The 23,463-nt window shown below is 41.4% G+C and overlaps 1 protein-coding gene across 9 annotated transcripts in view; it reads left to right on the forward strand.

Moving 5' to 3' along the window:
- The window catches only part of rhobtb4 (Rho related BTB domain containing 4), a 39,047-nt gene extending 17,006 nt beyond the window's left edge, over positions 1-22,041 (forward strand). For 8 of the 9 annotated variants that reach the window (XM_085367236.1, XM_085367235.1, XM_085367237.1 and 5 more), the window contains 10 exons: positions 4,212-4,413; positions 4,606-4,709; positions 8,260-8,445; positions 8,831-9,650; positions 9,831-10,050; positions 11,019-11,137; positions 15,469-15,619; positions 15,908-15,996; positions 16,147-16,252; positions 16,773-22,041. In XM_085367236.1, coding sequence (XP_085223362.1) covers positions 4,222-4,413; positions 4,606-4,709; positions 8,260-8,445; positions 8,831-9,650; positions 9,831-10,050; positions 11,019-11,137; positions 15,469-15,619; positions 15,908-15,996; positions 16,147-16,252; positions 16,773-16,951 — 2,166 coding nt within the window. In that variant the 5' untranslated portion in view covers positions 4,212-4,221 and the 3' untranslated portion in view covers positions 16,952-22,041. Of the gene's footprint in view, positions 1-1,690; positions 4,086-4,211; positions 4,414-4,605; positions 4,710-8,259; positions 8,446-8,830; positions 9,651-9,830; positions 10,051-11,018; positions 11,138-15,468; positions 15,620-15,907; positions 15,997-16,146; positions 16,253-16,772 lie in introns of those variants that run through there. The other variant, XM_085367232.1, reaches the window with a different exon arrangement.
- Positions 22,042-23,463: the final 1,422 nt, after the last annotated feature.

Genomic DNA, 23,463 nt, shown 5'->3' on the forward strand with positions numbered 1-23,463 from the left:
TCCTGTATATGGAGTGGATACTGAAAGGTACAGGGGTGTGAACTAGAAATTGGAAGAAAACGAGCAAGAAGGACAGCAAGATAGATGAGAGAGGAAAGAAGTGGTGGGAAGTATAGATGGAGAAGAGTAGAAGGAAGACTGGCAGGGATGAATAGGAGAACTCAGAGACACAAGGGTTGGCCTGTCTGTGTTTAAAAATCTTTACTGCAGCAGAGAGAGAGAGAGAGGAGCGAGGCTTTTTCAACTAAGCTGGCGTGCGGCTGGCTCCCAAACAGCCTTTAAATCATTAAGCTAGATGCATACATAGCATCGCCTGCCGTGGGTCGTGCATTAATACCAGTACCATCTGCAAAGGGTAAGACAGTACGTGCAGGCATGCATGTGTGTATGCATGACTCTGCGAGTTTGTGAGTGAGTCTGAGGTCTACTGTCAGCCATCCTGGGAGCCTAGCAGAGACTACAGACGAGGTTATGTAAACAGTCTATGGCAGCTGTGCCTGTGGCTGTCAGTGTCTCAAACACCCACAAAACACACAATTGTAACTCACACACACAGATGCACAAGTGCACAAACCTAAAACGCATACACAAGAATGAATGAGTAAGCATTTTTTTTCTTGCAAGAGAGCAAACTTTTGACAAAAACAACTGTTATTAAAAGGAAGCTTACATGGTTGCACATGTTTAAATAGATTCTGCAGACAATTACACACGAGCACTTTGTGTATGCAGCCAAGCCTGTGATAGTTTAAGCCCCATAGCTCTGTGTGAGTGGCCAAGTGTTGACCCATGCATTAAATGGGTGGTTTTTGGGGTCACTCTTTTTTCACTTCTTTTTTTTTTTTTTGCATGAGTGGTTGAAGAGAGCACAGTGGCAGCCGGCTTCAACGCTGGCATCGGGATGAATTCTAGCCCCAAGGAAGAAGAGGCAGATGGGGGGGTGGGGTGTTAAGGTTTTGGGATAACTGGTTGCTGCCAGTGGATCACTATAGGTGTTACATAACAGAGAAACTGGGGAGGGGGGGTGGGGTGTATATTTGATTAATACTGCTCCTTGACTTACATCCAAAAAGGTCATAGAATGATAGATCACTGCTGAAAAAAAAGGGTGGAGGAAAGTGTGCCGTTGGGAGAAAAAGTGGGAGGAGACAAGGGAGATGGAGAAAGGTTACTAGAAGACAATGAGTGAACTGAAGGATGGAAGAAATGTGAACTGGAGCATTATATTTAGGGAATAAATGCAGAGTGGAAATAAAGTGAGGGACTTTGTCAGCTGGTCCAAAAGTATGCTAGAAAGGGTACGGCTGGAATAAAACAAATAACCCACACAGACAGAAGGATAAATAGAAGGATTTGGAAAAAAGCCAGTGAGTTTGTGTACAGATAAACTAAACAGGAAGATGACAAGATGTGTTTATCTTCTTTCATTTCTCCTTTAAGGGCTGTGTGGCCTTAAAGAAAAGCTATACAAAGACGCACATTATGCATGAGTTTCCTTGTCTCTTTGGGCATGCATGCAGGCTTGCACACATGCACGCGTGCACGCGCTGACTAAATCCATGACATTCCAGAATTAACTAGAAGGGTCATGTTTGTGTGTTGAGTGGGCATTTGAGTCCCTGTCACAGTGTTTCTATCAGTCTGCTGATGCCTACGCAATATCGATATGTCCTTAAAAGTGTCAGAAAAACATGCACACGTAGCGAAAAAATAAAACAGTGACTCATTGTCTCATTGTTTTACATTGCAAACTGTCTTTGTCCTTTTAGACACCTTTGCTAGCTAACATGGAAAAATCGCACTGGCCAGCAGATGAAGTCTAGACATCTGTGTACAGTTCACTATAGTTCACTGGCTAAAAATGAAACCTGAGCTCTACAGCTACACTTTCCGCTCCTCTGAGCTGCACAAGTCTCCTGCTTCCATAGTCTCTGGCTTCTGTTCATCCTCCAGTCATGCAATTAAAAATAATTGTTGGAGTCTAGGAACGCTTAGGAGGTTTAAATATAAACCTGTGAGCAGGTGTGTATCTGCCAAGCGCAGTGATGTATGAGTAGACAGTTGTGTTACACTTGTTAACCAACACATGACCGAACTTGCTTGGGGCCTCGGTGAAGATCCTCAGATGGAGGATGATATCTGGGAGTCAGGTACTGTTGATCCCCCTGAGAAACTGTCCACGCCACCACCAACGCTGCCTTCTGGTTATATCAGTGCGTGCATGCACATGCACGCACTCTCTCATGCACACACACACACTGACTTAAATAGTCCTGCAGGCCAGTAGTAAAGGATTTAACGCCGTACTCTGATATCTCCCTTGTATTTAACTTTCTTTCCTTTTTTACGGAATCACACACATTCACACATATCAAAGCATCAGCAGGAAAATTTGTGATTTGTTCTTCTGAAAAGCCTTGGTTATTGCCGGTCCCATCCTTTTGATCCCTGTAGCATTAATTTCTGGTTCTAATGCTGGGCTGACAGTGCCTCTCGTTCTCTCTAATACTAATAATCCCCTCCCTGGCTTTTTCTATCTTGCCATTCTTTTCTGGCTATCCACTGTTTCATTGGAAACGGAGAGGATTTAACAGTACTGTACATCACGTCTGGATCCCCCGTTTGTGACCGCCATTTTTGGTACACTCAATTCAAATGTCCTTTGGCACATATCGCTGACAACCACTTGTAATAAGTCAGGATTCACAGTTGGCCCTTTATCCTTGTTTAGTTTTCTAAAAACAGCACTAAGAAGCCTACTGCCATCACCATTAGCCAAAAAGCTGTTAGGTAACTGCCAGGTTGCGCTATCTTTTTATTGCTTTCTCTATCTCTCTCCTCTACCTGTTGTACGTGCGTCTGAAGGTGTGACAGCTAAGGTGGCAAGGGAAAAGGATATTTTTAACTCTGAAAGTCATAAATCCACATGGAGGGTTCAGGAAGCTGCTTCTTTGACAGCTCAGGTAAACAAAAGAATCTCTGTTCTGTACTTCCTGGCTGACGTAAACGGGACCCCCCTCTGACAGGAAATTGGAAAACGTCAAGCCTTTTTTGTTGTTGTTGACAAAGAAAATCGATGTCTTAGGTCTCGAGGGAAATAAAGCAACGGTGATATAGATGAAGTGAAGGTGTATGGCTACACTGAGAGCAGTTCATGGCTGAATAGCAGGGCGCACACATGGCTCATGTGTCTGATGAATAGATGCCATTTTTAGCTGCTGGTGTCTGTCACTGCTGGACCGAAGTGTTGCACTGGCATCCACGTCATTGGAACAACAAACCAGAGCCTTTATAAATGTTTCAGATGCTCTATTTACGGGGGCCTTGGTTTGGGTTTTGAATAAGTCGCAACCCCGAATGGACTGATTAGCTGGCTACAGACTGAACTGCGTCTGTGGTGTGGTGTGGCAGTGGTGTCGGTTTTGTAATAGCACAGATTTCTCCAGGAAAGTTTTAAAATGGGTATTAACATGTGTGTTGACATGTCAGAAATGTTTGTAAGCAGTTTATGGAAAGGGGATTTTGGTAAGCTTTTCAGAGTGATGTTTGGTTTTAAAAGAGGAAGTCAGGTGACCTGTGCAGTACTTCCGTTTTGCACCAAGGTTAAGTACAGAGGTGACAGGTGGTCATACATGGCTGCCACGCCAAGAGAAGACGAATGATGATGCATGAAAGACCAAAAATGCTCATTAGAAAGGTCTGGGGGTTTATACTTCCCTTTTTTTTGCACAGCCAACTTAGATTTCATCATCTCGTATTATGTTTTCTCTAAAATGAAAATGCTCTGAGTGATTCAAAAGAGGAGCAGAAAGGGGGAGAAAAGAATAGTAAACTCCAGGGAAGTCTCGTTCTTCTTCCTCTGTCCATCCACCTCCTCCCCCTTCTCTATGTTTCTCTCTCTGTGCTGTTACAGAAATAGCTCTGTGGTCCTTCTTTTGCTCAGCCTGTGAACCATGTGTTCTGTTGAGGGGTTTGGCAGAAGCCTGAATACACTGGGCAGCATAGCTATGGGGGCTTAGATCCTTAACAAAGCTCCCCTAGGCTGGGCTGGGCGACAGCTAGCGGCTACTGTGCCTGATGTTGTTGTCAGTGTCAAAATGCAGTGTCATTCTTCCTGTGGTTCTTTATCAAATGCTGTTTTATTTTTGTTTTTCATGACTGTTGAATTAACCACTTCTCATTTTGATTCTTTCTTCTCTCGTGTTTTCCAGGGCCCTCTCCATGGATATAGACACAGACTATGAGCGGCCCAATGTGGAAACCATTAAATGTGTGGTGGTAGGGGATAATGCAGTAGGCAAGACCAGGCTAATCTGTGCCCGGGCCTGCAATGCCACCCTCACACAGTATCAGCTGCTTGCCACCCACGTGCCAACCGTCTGGGCCATCGACCAGTACCGTGTATGCCAGGAGGTGGGTACATGCACACAGAGTCAAACACAGTTCAGAAAGAGCTGCATAGACAGATTTGGGTACAGTTCTGGGCATTGTACAGAGACCGAAACACAGGCTATAGTAGTTACACATATGTATAAAAAGTAAGTAAAGATTATCAACACTGAAAATGTTGTGCAGGCCACTTAGAAATATTTGTCTGTGTTGCAGGTGTTAGAGAGATCTCGTGATGTAGTGGATGAAGTCAGTGTGTCCCTGAGGTTATGGGACACATTCGGGGATCATCACAAAGACAGACGTTTTGCCTATGGCAGGTGAGCAGATACACTCAGTGAAAAAAAACACACACACGCACACATATACACACAAACACCGTTTGAAGCTATCCGCTTGCCCCAACTTCGTTACTGACCCGGTAACACCATTTGTTGGCTGACCACAAGGTTAACTATCTTAAAGCGTGTTGTTCTAGTTTCCCATTTTAATTGGCGCTGCCAAGGAATTGCTTTGTGTTGGCTGTGTAGTTTGTAAGGCATTAACACAATTTACGTGGGCTAACATATCACCAAATTCATTGTTGGCTTCTTCAGCAGAATGCAACCAATCTATTACACCCACAGAAACATGTCAGTGTAACTTTCCCTCACCCAAAAGTTGCTTTTTGTGTAATCCAGCTGCCATGCTTTTTTAGTTGAACTCTGCTCTCAAGCTGTTACATCCCTCCTCCCTCAGATGTGATTGGATCATCGCTACATCCTCTTATTTCCCGTGCCTCTATCAAAGCTGCTTCATTGGCATGAAATGCAAAAGTACTTATTGCCAAAGCAAAATTCAGCAGATAGAAATTCGATTCACACCGAGCAAAAGTTGGCCAGCGACATCAAACTGAACAATAAAAAAAAGAAAGGATACATTTTAACCATGCTTAAAAAGGCTGCTGTACTCTATATTGCACTCTGCTGTATGTTTTACCAACAATGGGTGGATCCTTAAAAAAGATCCTTAAGAAAAGCAAACAAACCCAGATCCCTCCCTCAGTCATACGTAAGGTAAGTTAAACAGAAGTGCCGAGTCATTGCGGTCATTGGCCTTCGTTTTGTTAAAATAAAGTTTCCTTAAGATATTCTTTGGCGAGTTGTCTTATTTTAGAATGTCTCAGGCCAGATTCAGATGGTTTACGCTTTAAAACCTGAACCATTAAATAAGAAAAAGACAGAAAATGTGAATTTGTTTTAGATCTGTTTTGCAATTTAGTGTAATTTAATTTAAAAAAAAACACTGGGATCACACTGATTAGGCTGGTGTATGCACTTTGTGTATCAGGTCACCTTGTCCCTGTGTCAGGTGTGTTTGAGTGAGAGGTGTTTATTGAGGTGTGTTTATTGTCAAGTAGCATGTAGTTCATTTGTTCATTTTGTTCTTGTTTTGCTGCTATGATACAAATTAGGCCAAAGTGTCTGTACATGTGCACATTGATATGCCTCTATTTGTATATGTTTTGGTGTGTGCGTGCGTGTGTGCATGTGTCTGTCTGCATGCCCTGTATGCTTTGTCAGCCTGCAGTCAGCTGATAAAAACACAACGCCAGCTCAGCTGTTTTTCCGTGCCCGGTGTCACTGGCTCCCCTCCCACTCATCCTCGTTCTCTCCCATTCCATTCATCTGATCCGCGCTTTATTCTCCATCCTGTCCTCAGGCTCCTCTGATTCACCTCACCTCCCCCTCCTCTCTCATTACCTTAACCGAATTTACATCATAAGGCTCTGTTGTGCCCTTGACACTTTGCTACCTCCTAACCCAGCCTTTTGTTGATATCAAAACTCAAAACATCACATTGTCAAATGATACCCAGATTGTCACATGGCTTGTTAGAAGAGGAACACTCAGTTTGGGAAAATAAACAGAGTGAAAATAGGTCAAGTTAAAAAGTTTTTCATTCAGCAGAGATTCAGAAATTTAAAAAAACAAAAAGTTAGAGATTGAAGCACTTCCAGCATGATTTGCCAGTGTGATACAAATCCACTTTGTTTGTACATTTAGAGGCAGACTGGGGCAGGTCTTCACAAAATGCAGATAGGAGAAAAATATAATCCATATAAAGGATGACCTGTTGGTCCATATATCACGTGTCCAAAAAGAAAACAAATTTTTATGCATTTATATTTGAATGCGTCATAAGCCATTATGTACTGACAATTTTTATATTCTAGATTAGTTACATAATCTACATTATGTTTGTAGTGTTAATAGGATCGCCTGTCAGTCCAGCAACAGCATTAATGAAGACACTACAACTTGTTATGAACAAATTAAAAAGACTTTACAGTTTGCATTTATATGGTGCCACTTGCTTTAGTAAAGTTGACCACGCAGCAAGACCTAGATCTTAAATGGAAAAACATACAAACAAACCACGAGATCCGATGCATGTACACATAACATGACCTCAAATAGCCTAAGCCGTGGCAATGATCCTTGTGCAAAGTGCAAATGGGAGTTCCTGTGTGTGTGTATGAGAGAGAGAGAGAGCATGAGCAGTGATGTAATACTTCAGTATTGTATATTACATCCTTGCCAGTGGAAGCTTTGCAGAGATTATGTAGTGAAAGTAAAGAGGACTATGGAACCCGTGTCTGCACTGCCGAAAATGTCACAGTTGATTTAGTGCAGTTCGGTTTCATTTCCTTTAAAGAAGAGGGGACGTCAGGTTAGCTGCCTTTGTGTGTTACTTGTAAATTAAGCTGTTTGTCCCTCTTCTTCAAGGATGCTTCCTGTTAAAAGATTTTCACGTTTTAGTCAAGTAGTCAGAGTATATTTGGATTTCTTACAGTGCTGCCTTTGTGTGCTCATTAAAGTGGGTCATATTTTCTAGAGCAAAGGTATTTTGCCAAAGGAAATAGACAAGTTTAAGTGGCATTTAATGATCCTCTCAGATTCATTAATGGGCTTTTCTCCCACTGTCTGATGAACAATGTGTGCCTGACAAAAACTGGAACATATGTATATTTAATTATCTTCAAGTTATCAGCGATGCTTAATCTAGTGCACAAATTACATAAGTCTTTAGTAGTCTTGTGCTGCTGGGATCAGAAGTCCTGTGTTGTTGCGCTGTTGTGAGGAGCAGATCATTTAGCAATTGAGCATTTTTGCCTCGTCAGCATTGCACAGGCACTAAATGATCCATCCCGCTGGCACGAAGCTCAGTCAAACATTACCTAGTAAGAGAAATGCCTGCACCAACATGTCACAGAAATTTCAACTCTGGAGAACAGCTGTAAGTGCTGCCGTCTGCCTGCTCAAACACATCAGAAAAGGAGAAAATGAAATTCCGTTGTGTGTGCGTGTGTGCGTGTGTGTGTGTGTGTGTGTGTGTGTGTGTGTGTGTGTGTGTATTTTGATCTATTCTTAGCTTTCTCTTTGTGGTCCATGTAGCCTTGAAGGGCTTATGGAGATTTACGTAAGAGAGAGCGGGAGAGAGGGAGAGAGAGAGAGGGGCAGGCCAGACAAATCAGCAGCCCAGAGGCCCAGAATCACAGACACACAGACCCACTCGTGCACACACGTCTTCTGACCCCAGCTTTCTCACTGGCACCGTCCATGCTCCTGCAGTGCCTTGCAGCAGCTCAAAAAAGCTTCATCCACACATGTATGTTTTAAGCATAAACTTGACAAGACGTCCGTTGAATCAGCACCGATCCTTTTCATTTCCTTTTTTTATCTCTGTCTCCTTGATGCCATCAAAGACCACATGTCTTCTGATGACTGGCATCTTCTGCTCATGACATAACAAATCAGCCCTCCTCTCTTTTTGCCTTTTGAGAGATCACTGATATTCTTTTCACCCCTGCTCTCGCCACCCTTTTAGGTCTGATGTAGTGGTGCTTTGCTTCTCTCTGGCTAATCCCAATTCCCTGCGCCACGTCCGCACCATGTGGTTCCCGGAGATCAAGCACTTCTGTCCCCGGACGCCCATCATCCTGGTTGGTTGCCAGCTGGATCTGCGCTACGCCGACCTGGATGCTGTTAACCGGGCGCGCCGACCACTAGCCAAGTGAGTTGCATTTTACATTAGGCATTAACAGACGGGTTTAGAGGGAACCTTGACCCTGTGGCTTCAGTGAGATGTGCATGTGATGTGCATGCCTGGTTAATCAGCAGCAGGAACTAAATCACCATAAATGAGGCAATTTTAATGCGTTTTTGCTTTGTGTTGTGAAGAAAAGTTAAAACGGTTAAAACGGTCAATTTTCTGCTCTTTTGAAAAAGATTGGCTTGCACTGATGTCATCAGTGACATCATGTTAGCTGTTCTTAAAACTAGCACTGAGATGAATACCGCTTTCTTATAGCATTGTTTTGTGCACCTAATTATATTGCTTGCGGTTCTTTATCTGACTGCTGTCATCATTATGATTGTTATGTCTTTCTCACTCACAGACCCATCAAACCTACAGATATCCTTCCTCCAGAGAGAGGCCACGAGGTGGCAAAAGAACTTGGTATTCCCTACTATGAGACCAGCATCGTTGCCCAGTTCGGTGTCAAAGATGTTTTTGACAATGCAATCCGTGCTGCCCTTATCTCCCGTCGACATCTGCAGTTCTGGAAGTCGCACCTGAAGAAGGTCCAGAGGCCCCTCCTCCAGGCGCCATTCCTGCCTCCTCGGCCACCACGCCCCATAGTGGGCATCCCAGACCCGCCTCTAACAGACGGCGAGGGCCCCGACTCCCTTTTCTGTCAGCCACTGTGTGCTGATGTTCTTTTCCTTCTGCAAGGTGGCACTACTCGAGTTTTTGCACACAAAGTCTATCTGGCTACATCCTGCTCCAAGTTCTATGACCTCTTCACCCTTGATCTCGGTGGATCGTGTACCGGGCCATGGGGGGAGGAACAGGAGAGCAAGGAAAAATCGGAGAGCGGGGAGGAAGACGAGCAGAGCCGGAGAGGAGCCAAGGAGCAAGCTGGACGTACTAAGAGCCTAGATATTGATAAAGATGGGGTTGACGGAGGAGTGAGAGGCCTGAATCAACCCCAGCTGCGCCAGCAGGGCTCTTTGAGGACTTCCCAGAGTGATAATGCACTTCCTTCTCGAGCCCAGTACTCCATGGGAGCACTAGGGACTGGGCGAGCACTTTCAGGATGGGGAAGGGGGTTCTTGAGTGTTTGTTTGGAGCACATAGATGATCCCGTGACTGGACACCCACGACTCATGACTGTGGTAGCCATGGATGCACTTATACAGGAGGAGCCATTCAAGGTGATAAAGTTAAAACACTGTTACTGAGAAAATAATTTTATTGATCGGAATATGTGAGATATTCTGCACCATTATTTTAGTCTAAAGCCTTTGATAATCAAAAGAAGCAAAGAAACAAACAAAGATTTCATCTTTCCAAAGCTCTGTATATTTGACCTCTCTGATTGGTTTTTGTTCTAGGCTGTGCTTCAGTACCTATACACCGGCAGTTTGGATGAGGGTCGAGGAGATCTGATGCAGGTCGCCACCATCGCGGAGCTACTTGAGGTGTTTGACCTGCGAATGATGGTGGCCAATGTTTTGAACAGAGAAAGCTTCATGAACCAGGAGATCACCAAGGCCTTCCACGTCCGCAGAGCCAACCGCATCAAGGAGTGTCTCAATAAGGGGACATTTGCTGGTAAACCACAATGCCATCCGCTCACTGGCTTGATGCTTTCAATAACACTGGTCTTTTTGTACTGTATATGCTTTCCATATATGCATCAGTATGTGTTTTTGTGTCTGTCTGTGTTTGGGTATACGTGTGTCTGTGTGGGGAAGAGAAGTGAATGAGGGTTACGAGAGGTTGTTGAGGAGACCATGTGACGAAGACAGGAAACAGCACTCTCTTTCACTCTCTGAAAATGTACACCCTGTGTTACATTTGGTCATTCTCTTTCCATGTAGTACTTGCTATGCAAAATGCATTCATATGTTTTTCAAAATCACAGTCAAAACATTTTGATGACTGACCGTTGCTTCACATTGTTTTGTGTTGGGTGTTATGTGTATCCTGTATTTGTGTTGTGTTGTCGTCCCTCCCTCCTGAGCTGTTGTGTATGCATGTTGCCACAGTGTTTCCAGCTAATGGTGAACATCTGACATTTCTGACAAAAAAAAAAAAACCCTTGCTCAATTTCATTACTTTCTATACTGTTTGTGTCGTGTTCGTTATTAACATTAGTGGATCTAAGTTTTCAATAATCTAAAAATTGCAGAAATGTTCCCATGACTTATTAAATGTTCAATTAAAAACAGGTGTAGTTTAACATGTGGCACGTTAAGAACCGCAGTGGAGAAGCTAGTGTATTTTCATGTCACTTAAACATTTCCTCTATCAAAGCTCTTGTTTGCACAGGATTTTTCTCTGTGATCCTTGCATCTACTCTCCTTCCCTTACTCTATGTCAAAAGCTGTTCTGTCCCCCCGTCAATTTATCTCTCTGTCTGTCTACCTGTGTCTTTGTGTGTGTCTGTCTGGCCTCCTGTCTGTCTCCGTGTGTCTTTGTGTGTGTCTGGGCGTCTGCCTTGTCCGTCTTTCCCCCTCTGTAGCTTGGGCTTCTGTGGCATACCACGAGATGAACGCTCTTTTCCGCCCCGGTTTTAGATGTGGTGTTCCGACTGGATGATGGTTGTCTCCCAGGCCACAAGCCCCTGCTTATCTCCAGCTGCGACTGGATGGCGGCCATGTTCCGTGGCTCTTTCATGGAAAGTTACATTGAGGAGGTGAGCTCAGACAAAGTGGGAAAAAGTCGAGGATGGAGTTACCTTTAAGTTTTGAGAAGGGATCGAGTGTCCGTGTCCTAAATCCTGCTAAATTCCCAGTAGTAACTCACAACTAGCAAGAAACGTTTTTAAGGCCACTTTGAAATGTTCCAAAACCTTTTAGATGAAATTGATTAGAAATGTTGTGAATGCCAGTTTATGGCTAATAGCCTAACTAATATTAAATAATTTATGTTTATAATAACAGGGTATTTATGTGTGTACCAAAGCCCATTTGTAGCAGATATGATCCAACAACCTTTAAATGGATAAGCTCTCTAGAAAAGAGATGCAAAGAACACTTGAGCTATATTAGATATTTCTTTTTCTTTTATTTTTTAGAAACTTTTGAAAACCAGCTTTATTATGCTATCTTAGCCATGCTATCAGATTGCCCTACAAACCTTTTACTTACTTGTAGATGTGGTTGAAACTCTTTACGGCTCATGAGAATTGACCTACATAATAATTCACACGTCCGCACCTCCGTATACACAAATTTCCTGCACATGAGTACTGCTTGGCTTATCCCAACTCATATACAAGCATTATTATTTGCCATAAAATGTAATGATTTGCACTGATTATATTAGAGCTGGCTATTTATGTCTATAGCCTGTATACATAAAAACAAATATGCAGTCATACAAAGACACAGACGTGAACTTTTTGAGTCTGACTTCCTGTTTTTTGTGGTTTGACGCGAACCACAGCGTATCGTGTTGTGTCAATAGGTTGAAGGCTCACATTTTGCACTAACTCTTCTCATCTTCTATCAACTCAGTGACAGCCTTTAACTTCCTCTCTGGTTATGTGAGCCCCAGGGAAATTCTCATAAAATTTTTCTGGGTAGTAAAATTTAGTCAGACTTCTTATGCTGCAATCACCCGAGGTTTAGCTTCAGGAGGTTACTGGGTGCAGGATGTGTCTGACATAACCAGAGAGGAAGTTAAAGGCTGTCACTGAGTTGATACTCCTCGGACAGTGTTGCTGAACCAGATCCCACTGGGTATGGTTACTCTCAAGGTCAGCAGGTTTAGGTTACCCAATCCCCTGGAAGTTCTGGAAGTTTTCTGGAACTGAAGCAATTGGTAAAGATAAAGCTGTGGTCAAGAAAAGCATTGCTTTTTTTGTTGTTTGCACATGCAGATGGATGGGATTTCTTTCTGGAACACACCACATGAGTCTGTGTGCAAAAACAACCATTGCAGCTATTGTTTTCACTAGTGAAAACAGGACATCGGGATCAGTGAGGGGACGCAGTATTTGCTGCTGGTGGTGGGCTGCTGGTGTCTATGGTTACACTAAACAGTTCATGTTAATGGCATGAGGCTGGCAGCACGTAGAGGACAGGTGGTCTGGACACAAAGATTCAAAGCCTGACCGGACAATGATGCTGTCAGCAATTTTGTTTATGAACAGCTGTTTTGTTTTGTTTTATTTTATTTTATTTTATTTGCTTGCTGATTTGCTTTATCTTAAATACATGTTGTTGTTTTTTTACTCCTAATTTGTAAGCTGTTGTTTATCTCACCAGGATGGTGCACTTCTTGCTTTGCTTGCTGACTTTTAAAGTTGCTTCTTTCAAATTTGCTACAAGACCATAAGTTACCATGCTCTAATGTGTCTTACTTCCTGTGAGCTGCGCATATGAAGTGAATGCTAAACCACACTATTAAAAACCCCAAACACTGGTCTTTAAATAGAAGCAGAACTTTAAGAGCATGACACAATACAACTGCTCAACCCTAAAACAGCAGATGATCTAGCTTTAGTCACATCGTCCTGAACATTGAGCACATTTGACATACGTATTAACATGATGTGATATTTTTATAAAAATGAATTTAAAAATCTGAATATGACAAGAAAGAATCTGATTAATCTGGTGATAATACATTATCGTTATCCAAAAACAACTTATATTTCAAACTTAGGTAATGCACAATGCACATTTATTAGCATCTACTAGATACATTTTATACAGGCAATACATTGCTAATAAACAGCCTTATCATGTTACCATCACATTAGTTTGAAGTAAGTATTTTATATATTTGTGAAATATATATAAATTAATAATCCCTAACTCTAAGTGGGAGAGCATCATGTGATTAGAGATGTGTTTCTCTATTTTTATGCCCATGGCACACTTCCCTCTCTGTATTTTTGTGCTCACACATTTCGGTGTTCATGCTGCACTGCGATTGCACAGCTATTCTTGACTTGTGCAGAGCAGCATTAAGTTGAGTCTCACAAAAAAATGTGCTTAAAATCCCCATCACTTTTTGTGGCATTGGTTTTAGTATAACATTGGTACAATGATTTCATACATTAAGGATTTTCTTTTCTTTGTGAATTCAAAGGTGATCTGGGTGTAATTTTCTCTATTGTGTACTGTTCAAAAGGCACAAGTCAAAAGACACCTCTTGTGGTTTGCTGTGTCTGTGGATAGACCGCTGATTGTGTCATGGTACACCCATGGATTACTTACTAGGTGTGTGTCTGTGGTTTTGTGTTCACCCTGGGAGTGTGTATCCTGGTGGAGTATTACATGTTGAGAAAAGACTAGTCTATCAAGTGTGAGAGCCTCTGCAGCTCTGTCATACTCCTTTTTTTTTAACTGTGAGAAAAAAATTTCTCCCTTTTAACCCTTTTCTGTCACATTTATGGTGATGCTGCACGCTGTTTTTTCCTGACTACCTTTTTGTATATAACAGGAAGAGTAGGGTTGAAATTATGCCTGAATGTGTCATTTGCACTTTTATTTTTAGTCATTGCAGCTTTGCAAGTAATTGCAAATTTCACTAAACTTACAAATGAACAGTTATGATGGCAAGAGTAGAGCCGACAGATCGTACTCATACATTTTCGGAACCTGTGACTTTGTCCATCTATTAATTCTTCCTGATCCAGCTGGGAGGCCACCCATAGCTCTACGTTGTGTCTTTTTTTATCATAACGACAGGTCACACTAAGCTGACATTCTCCTAATTGGCTATAGGAGTGAAGGGTGGTGAGTGCCTCAGTGGGTACACTGAGGCAGAGTGCTCCTGAAGAGGTCAGGTTATCACTCTCATAATCCTTCCTCCTGTCCTTCCCAGGCTTAGACGGTCATCTAGTTTGTGGATCTGGTTATAGCCTTGCAGTAATTAAGATGTTTTGCTTTTATGTGTTTGTTTACCACCGAAAAGTGGTGGAGGAGGAGCATGGTCAGGTCTAAGTGATGTTATGGCAGCGTCAGTGTCAATATGGCTGAACATTTTACTTAAGAATTAGCTTAAGAAAAAGACTCCATATCCCAACTATAAACATTAGCCTAAAGTATCTTGTTTTTTAGGCTGCTTTTTAAGTGTGAGAATCTGGAGTGCTATTTTTTCTCATTATTAGCTTAACTTGTTGATAACAGTTAGTAGATAAAATGTCATAGATTATTTTATCATTAGAACAGAGTGTGGCTAAATGAGATGAACTACATAGTATATCTCTTTGACGAACGCTGCCACAGTCTGTCTCATCTGTGTCAGTGTCTTAGTCTGCACATTGAGGCTAGGTTTGTGTTTTCCCTGTGCACCACATTGCACGGTTGTATGTATGTGGGGTTTATCTGGATTTAGCCCTATTGCTTACATCACGAGCCAGATAGAGCCCTCATCTGAGCCAAGATCAAAGGGAATGCGAACAGTATGTCCTCTGCCCTTTACCTCCAGATACCTACAGCGCTGCTTTCATTGGTATTACTGAAACCTTACCCTTTACTAAACATTACAATCCACATGTCAGAATTTGCCAACATGTTTTTTTGTCGTAACACAAAAATTGTAAGTTCAGAAGACACATACAAATATGCAGTGTTTTTTGACATAAGGACCACTCATGTGAGGATATATCAGCGGTCCCCAACCTTTTTTGCGCCACAGACCGGTTTATGCCCGACAATATTTTCACGGACCGGCCTTTAAGGTGTCGCGGATAAATACAACAAAATAAAACTAGTACCGGTACCGAAAAAAAGAAGATTTATTCATAACACACGTGAAAAGACCCAGGAAAACCGAGTTAACGATAAAAACGATAACAAAATAACGCTGAAAACCGATTAAAAACCCTAAAAACTATACATTTCACACCTGAGCCTCAGCTCTCGCGGCCCGGTACCAAACGACTCACGGACCGGTACTGGGGTTGGGGACCGCTGGGATATATCTAATGAAAATGAATGTCTGCAATGCATTTTTTATATCTCATGCCTTGTTTTTGATCTGTTTACCCTTTATATGATAAATTTCCAGGTCTCCATCCCTAACACCAGTACAGCCTGTATGCGAGGGGTGCTGGAGTTCCTGTACTGTGGCCTCCTGACGCCTTGTCCTGGTCTGGAGCCCATGGAACTAATCGTTCTGGCCAACCGTCTCTGTTTGCCACGTCTCGTCGCCCTCACCGGTAGGGATCCTTTCTGTCATATTGAGAGCACAGGAAGGAACGTCCTCTCATTTAAATATCATGTTCTCACTTCATGTGACAGAACATGCGTTTGATAGTGTTTTATCACTTGCACTTTGCTCCTTTTATCAGTGACTCTGTAACATTTTTACGTATAGCCTTCTGTTTGCATCTAGTGCAGATTTAAAGACTAAGAATTTAGGACTGGGAGAAAAGATATCCATGTGCAAGTGCTGCATGCAAATGGGAAATACTGACATGATTGTTTCCATTTTTATGCATTTTCAGAGCAGCACGCTGTGGATGAGCTTCTCCGACTGGCAGTGAAAGGAATTGACATTGATGGGCAGGTGTTGGCTTACCTTGAACTTGCACAGGTCTGTCCTTTAAATAACAAATTATTTATAATTCATTAATGACGCTGAATTACTTTCATTTTTGCTAAAGGGGGAATCCATATTTTTATAGTGATGCTATTTTTTTCAGCTCTGTAACTCCTCATTTCTTCTCTGCTTCTCTTTTTGCAGTTCCACAACGCAAAGCAGCTATCAGCTTGGTGTCTCCATCACATCTGTACTAATTATAACAGCATCTGCCGCAAGTTTCCCAAAGATATGAAGGCCATATCTCCAGGTAAAGAATAAACTGCCTCCCTCAAATCCCTTTTAGACACGTAGCTTTTCTCTCAGTGAAAAAAGTAGGGACCTTATTTTGCTTTGCAGTGCTACAAGAATGTACATTTTCTGGGTTAAACACACTGCTAATGGACTGCAACACAGTGTGACTTGATCATCACAAACATTTGGTTGGAGTGGGAGGGCTGAAATATTTTTTTGTCTGGATAAGCACTGAGGCTGCATACCTACTGTTTTTTTTGACGAAGAAAACGTTTTCAGTCAGTTATCTCACAATTAAAATAATTTCTTTTTAAAAGGATTTGAATGCCAAACCAAAGTTTTGTGTTATTTCCGTACTGAATAAATGAAACCAATTAAATGAAACAATGTCCATTTATTCAGAAAAGGTGATCTCGACCACTCTTTAATTCCATCAGCGCACATCTTGAAATGACACAGAGAGTTTTCATGTTGCTTTTTTTCTGCAGTGACTTTTTCTTTTCATGCCTTTTTTTTTTTTGCTCTGCTCTCTGCAGAAAACCAGAGGCACTTTGAGAAGCAGCGCTGGCCACCCGTGTGGTTCCTGAAGGAAGAGGATCGCTACCTGCGCTCCCAGAAGGAACGTGAACGTGAAGAAGAGATCTTGCGCAAGCAACACACCAAAAGGGGCTGGTGTTTCTGGAGGCATCCATCCTCCTCTCCACATGTCTCTTAAAGCGCCCCAACCTGGAAAGTTGCACCTCCCCATCCACCTCCACACATATAGAGGAGAATTACCCCGAACCCCTCTATTAGTGGATAAATGACCCTCAGAGCTAATATGCCTGGATGTCAGCATGTTTGGGGGAATGTATGTGCCTCTTTATAAGTGTGGGTGACCACACAAATGCATTTTGCTATCCTGTGTGACACGTGTGGATTCAACTCATGGGTATGTGCATGGAGGTGTGATTGTATGTGTGCGGTATATTGTGATCGAGTGATGCTTCCAAGTTGAGTGCTTCCCAAACGCCCTGTTTGATAATGGCCTGAGGTTGCAGTGCAGCCCCTTTTGTCCCTCCAGAAGAGCTCGGTCCCTCCACCAGCACTCACAGTGTCTAAGCCGCGTGAGTGATTGGACTGGGAGCAAGGGCTCTCTATTTCTCTCAGTCTCCATCCTTCACATTGACCTTAATGACTATTACACATTGACCACTGCGGCTTCTCTTGGGGGAGCTTACCTCTGCCTTCACTTCTATACAGACTGTTAGCATGCACACACAGACCTATGCCCATTTTCCACCCCCTTAAAAAAACCAGCACTGTATTCCCAGGAATTGACACTGACAATGTAATTATTATTCCAACATTGTTTTTTTTGTTGTTTTTTTTTTTTTATGTTTGGCGCCTTCTAGGAAACTTTTATCAGGTGAAATGGCGCATACTACTTCCAGGAAGCTGATGATTGCCGTCACAACCACACGAGATGTGATTGTAAATCTAGAGCCGAGGTTTGCTGGCAAGGGGGAACTCTAAAACAATTAGTACGTTAAAATGCTCCTGTCAAGAGGATTGATCATAGCCTTCGGTGATCCCGAAGTGGTGGTTCTTGGTGTTTATCACCCACCCGTGCACTTCCCAATCCTTTGCTGCGCACACCAAGCCACAAAAAAACAACAAAAACTAAACAAAAAGCTCGAAACCCTCGAATGACCACAGCAATAGGGGGCAAAGAGGGCCAGCCTTACTTGATACCTCCGCCATGGAGGAATGATGGATTCAGTATTAAACAACTGCGCTTGTAACGTCCACGACCACTATGTTACACTGAAGCACCTCAGCCAGCCTGCCTTTATACCCCTACACCACTAGGGGCAGCACTGCTCAGGGCCCTGACACTATCTTTCACACTAATGGATTTTAGGCCTGTGTCTTCTGCACTATACTTTCATTTGATGAGATTGCCAGTATAACTTCAATCCTTGCAGTGTTAAAAAAAACAAAACTTCAGCACCTGCAGTGTTATTAGTGCATTTATAACAAAACAACAACTATATATCACCAGATTTATTAATACCAAAGCTGTGATTCTTCTTCTTCTATTTATTTCTGCCTCCTTCCTGCCTTTCTTTCTTTTTTATTTTTATTTTTCAGGAAGAAGGGATGTAAGAGAGAAGTGAAAGTGATTGTAGGAGAAGAAGAAGGCAGAAAAATATTTGAATCCTTTGGATGGGTGGTGTTTCTAATCTGTGGTGTCAGGAGAAAAACCGTCACTTCTGAACATTGCCTTCGTTTCTGTTGCTCAATTTGAAAATGGTGCTGAAGACACAGTAAGACGGTGTTCGGAAGAACACACTCAAGAACCTGTGTATTTTTTTTGTGTTTACCTGCAAAGAGAATGGAGAAATTTAAGGAGGGGTTTTAAATTTTGACATAGGAGCATTTTAACCCTTATTGTTTCTTCTTCCTTTACTAACAGTCTGTAAGAGGTCATAATAGGTCATTGATATTTAGATTGTGTGGTTTGTCTGATTTAACCCACAGCAGTTACAAACCTTTTTTTTTGCTGCTTTCTGATTCAAAAACAACGTGATCTACGTTGCTTCGTTAATCAAGATTGAATTCGGAGGCGTGATCGTTGTTTCAAGAAACTTGTCAGTATATTGCTGCGTATGAGAGCAAATCTGATTTTCCTGTTGAGGGTGCTAATTTTGTCAGGCTTTCGTACTGATTGTGGAGGGAAAAAAAGAAAAAAGATGTGTTGATGAATTTCTATTAGCACGTTGTTCTATTTGTGGGTTTGCGCCCCTCAGCTTTACCCAGGCACTAGATAGATAGATTGTGTGAGACATCTGGTCTGTTCTACCGTGCAAAGTCATTGTCAGCTCCTGAAGTAGAAGTTGAGTAGGACCTCATGAGACTCAAGTGCAAACTGAGCTGTTTCATCTCCAGAAAGAGTGAAAGTGAGCATATTTCAGTCAGGATTACACATATCCTGAATAAATGCATAGATAGTTAAAAATATCCCAATGCATGGCTTTGAGAACTTAGAAAAGAGACCTGAAGAAGAGGAAAGACTGTTTTTGATTAACTTACTTTTAAGTTTCTCATAGAATCTTTTTGTCTTAATGGTGTTAATGGTTAGTATGTCCCCATTAAGCCTATCTTGGTCCAGGTGCCTTATAGATGGACAAAACTGGAAACTAAAGTGGGATTTTAGCAGCTTCTTAGTTTAAAGCTGCAGACTGGTTCTGCAGTCAGCGACATGAAGGACACTGTAGACAATGGCCATGATCATAACTGTAAAATTTTCTGTGGTGATCCTTCATGCATCTTCAGCTATTATTCTTATTGAAGGATTTTTAAGACGATTGCCTGTGCAAAATCCTTTGGCCTTCTGTTTACTTCATGCAGACAAATGGCCTTTTAAACGTTTTTTTAGTATAGTAGAATATGCTGGCCTTAGAGTAAGGTGTTTTCTCTGAATCGGGACTCACGTCATGGTTACGTTTTTTTCCACTGACCAGATGACTGAGTGGTAGCAACAACACCAATTGCATTATAACTTCCAAACCACTGTTTTTGAGAAAGCAAAGCTTTTTATTAATTAGCGCTGGCTGGCCTGTGCGCTGGGAGGGTGCAACCACTTTTGGAGTGAAGTTAATTTCTGGCCTACCCTTGTCATTACAATGACATTTGAGTTGGAATGCACTTTTTCGTGTGTCTATACTATACCTCTTTTTTTCTGCACTTAGCATGGATTGATCCTTGTGTAAGATTGTTTGTAAACCTGAAGATTGTAGCATGACTTTTCCACTCAAGTCTTTCAAATCCTCCACATCTCAGTGACGAGATGGACGACACAACTTCTTCAGCTTCTTTAAGGTCTTGTACGCATTGAACTCCACAGTAGCTCTTTTCCTCGCTATGTGGCTTTATGCACATGCCCTTTTGGCTAAATTAGCTCTGCACAGCTGAAGGTAGCATCCAGCTCTAAATGATACACTACACAGGTTAGTGTGATAAAATAATGCAGAGGATCTGTTCCTGTGGTGCAGTGTTACAGCTCTCCATGTGTGCTGTTACTGTAGTTACTAAACTTAATGAAGCTTGTTTCTGTCATTTTTTTTTCTTTAATCTTGAAAAAAAGAAAGAGAGCAGTTGAAATCAAGGATTTATAATCCAGTGTAAGAATATGATGCTAAACGGCTGAAAGCCAAGAGTAATGTTTGGATTTAGTTTGCATGTAATGACAGAGGAATTGTATAAGGCATGATGCATGTTTCAGCAGTTAGATATATGTTACATATACAGCAGTTTCTTAATTTTTGTTGTTGTCACTCTGTTTGGGGATCACAACGCTGAAGGTTGACAGGGTTGTGGGAAATGTATAAAATAGAAATCATAAAAAACACTAATATTGATAACAGTAATTATATTTGAAAGCTAATTTGGGGTGACAGGGCATCGAGAAAGGGAGCATCAGGCCAGAGGGAGTGATGGAGAGCCAAAACTGTAAGCTTTGTTCATTTTATTTAGCTCAACATTTGCCCAACACTGACTCCTACAGGCAAAAGTTATGTGTTGTCACACTGGCGGTAGAGTTCCTTTGTATTGTCGTGATCTCTCTATCTATCTTGATCACAGTGTATTTACTGTCACATTTTCCTCTGCTATTTGAGATGGAGCAGTTCTTCCCTCCTTGGAGACCTGAGCTCCCTATTTTATTGTAACACCTGGTGATGGAGAGAACACTTTTTGGGGGGGATTGGGGTTTTGTTGTTGTTGTTGTTGTTGTTGTTGTTGTTTTTGGTGTCTGGTGTCTCTCTCCTCCTGTGCCTTTAGTGAATTTTCACTCTTTTAGCTCTGTTCAGGCTGACGGCACAGCACTTACAGCCTCCCGGGCACAAAGTAAAGTCAGTTAAGCCAAGAAGTAACACACATGTGAACGCAGAAATAAATGTAGGTTGATATGCAGCATCTTAGAGCTTATGTGGAGTGACCTATGTTTCTTTAACGTTATTATTCAGGCAAAAAGTAGTTACAGTCTATTGGAGTCAATTCTTCCAGTGATTACATACAGAGCTTTTCAAGTTCTCTAAGTGACGTCATCAAAAGCTACACAGCGGATGACATAAATAAACCAAGAAACCCAGCAAACCAGCAATTTAGAGTAACGTTTCCTTTTCAGGTGCCTGCACATTTTATTATGTAGCCGACTATTATGTGTCTGATGAGTATGCTGTCCATATATATATACACACCAGTTTTTATTGATCCAAATCAAAATATCATTTAATTTTCCATTTCTCTACTTAATCTTTGTCTTTAAGACAAATTCTGTAGTGCACTCTATTGCTTCCACTATTTCAGTATCCTTTTATTTGGGGAACTGCATCTGTGAATGATTGCTTGGATTGAAGGCAGATGTTAGCTGTGACATCTGTATTATTCTGCATTATGCTTTAATGAAGGTAGGTACTCTCCAAAGTACAATAAAGTGTTGTAAATTTAATACACGTCCCAGCTGGACATAACCTGTCATCTTCTAACTACTCATCACACTGTATCTCTTCATTAGATTCATGTATAAGAAAAGAGAGGTGTTCATATAGAGAGACATGGTGTGAATTAACCCCCTGGTCTATACTGTAACTTGTGGATCATATATACTGTATAGTATTGTTATGCACTTTTGTTTCCATCGACTCAAACGACTTAATAACATGTACTGCGTACGTTATTGTGTTTATTACAATAAAAGGCAAAAGAAAGAGCACACCACACTCACAAACTATTAAGGGCTTTCAAATTTTTTTTACAACAATCAGAATGTTTTGCTGCTTTTGCAAAAAATGTTTTGAAATGAAAATTTTGTAATATTTTTGAACCACTGTGATTTGTATAAAAAATAAATTCAAAAAGAAATGTAGAGAAAAGGTTTTTTTTTTCTTTTTTGCCATTTCAGTATTTTAATGTTTGACATGAATTTTATTAAAACTATTAATCTTTTGCTGTTTCCTGGAATGGACGTCATTGTGGGTCTTTCTTTTTTTAGTTTGTTTGTTCTCATGATAAAGCTCCTCAGTGGATTTCCAACATAAAGAGGATTTCTTTTCTATTAAGAGTCTGTAATAACAAGACTGACAGAAAGATAGTGTATTGGGATTTTCCCAAAAACCATATCTTCAGAGAATTGTCCCGGAAAGAGAAAATATCCAGTCAGTGGCAGTTCTCTAGGTAAAAACTAATTTGTCACCCATAACTCTTTATGTCAGAAGTCAGAGGACAATGGACAGGCTGCTTTGAACTGATAGGAAGGAAAGTGTAATTTTTGAAATTACCACTAATTATAACCAAGTTACACAGGAGAGCATCTCTGAACACAAAACATATGATGGGCTATGGCAGCAGAAGCCCACACCCAGTGTCAATCCTTTCAGCTAAGAGCTGCCACAGTTTGCACCTGCTCATAGCAGTTTATAAAAATGTTGCCTGGTGTGAGTTTCAGTTTCTGCTATGACATTCAGGACAGCAGCTGGACCTTCAGCTAGCAGACACACAGCGCGACAAGCTGCACACAAACCGTTTGCGTGTTTCCAACACTTTTTGAATCTATGCCGCAAATGGAGGTTCAGCTCCGAACCAACAAAGTAAAAATAAACTGGCTGGTACCACTATAACTGAAGCCTTTATTTAAACAGTGAGAGTTGTCCTCAAATGAGAATGAGTGATAAAAAAAACATCATTTGAAAACAAGCTGATGGCCATTTCTTTTAAATTTTTACAATCATCTGTTTCAAGGAGGAATACGTCATAGTGCTCATAGTATTAACTAATCTGATGCCCAGTGTATTATTAAATACATAAATAGTGCTGGGGCTGGAGTAACACGGTTTTCCGCTTTTCTGTGATGTGATGTTCCCACTGTAAAGCTTTATTTTGAGGAAGCAGAGTTCCAGTATTCTGTTTCCAAGTGTTCAGACCTTTCCTGCCTGTATTTTAAAACCAATGCGCTATGATATAGATAAATGACCACTAGAGTAAATTCTAGGAATTTTGCATTATTAAATTTGAAAAAGCAAAACAAAACAAACCTTAAGCCGTTCTCTCACCTTTTCTATATTATCTTTGGCTTTGTTTGAACGTCAGTTTGGTGCACATGTGCCACCTAGTGGAAAGAAATAAATGCACAGGTTTATTAGAAGAAGACACAATACCTCGAAAAGAAATAGGTATGTGTTAAAA

Source organism: Diplotaxodon limnothrissa, linkage group LG12 (assembly GCF_057381915.1).
Source record: "Diplotaxodon limnothrissa isolate DT_005_m linkage group LG12, D_limnothrissa_male_GT1.1, whole genome shotgun sequence".
Lineage (NCBI taxonomy): Eukaryota > Metazoa > Chordata > Actinopteri > Cichliformes > Cichlidae > Diplotaxodon > Diplotaxodon limnothrissa.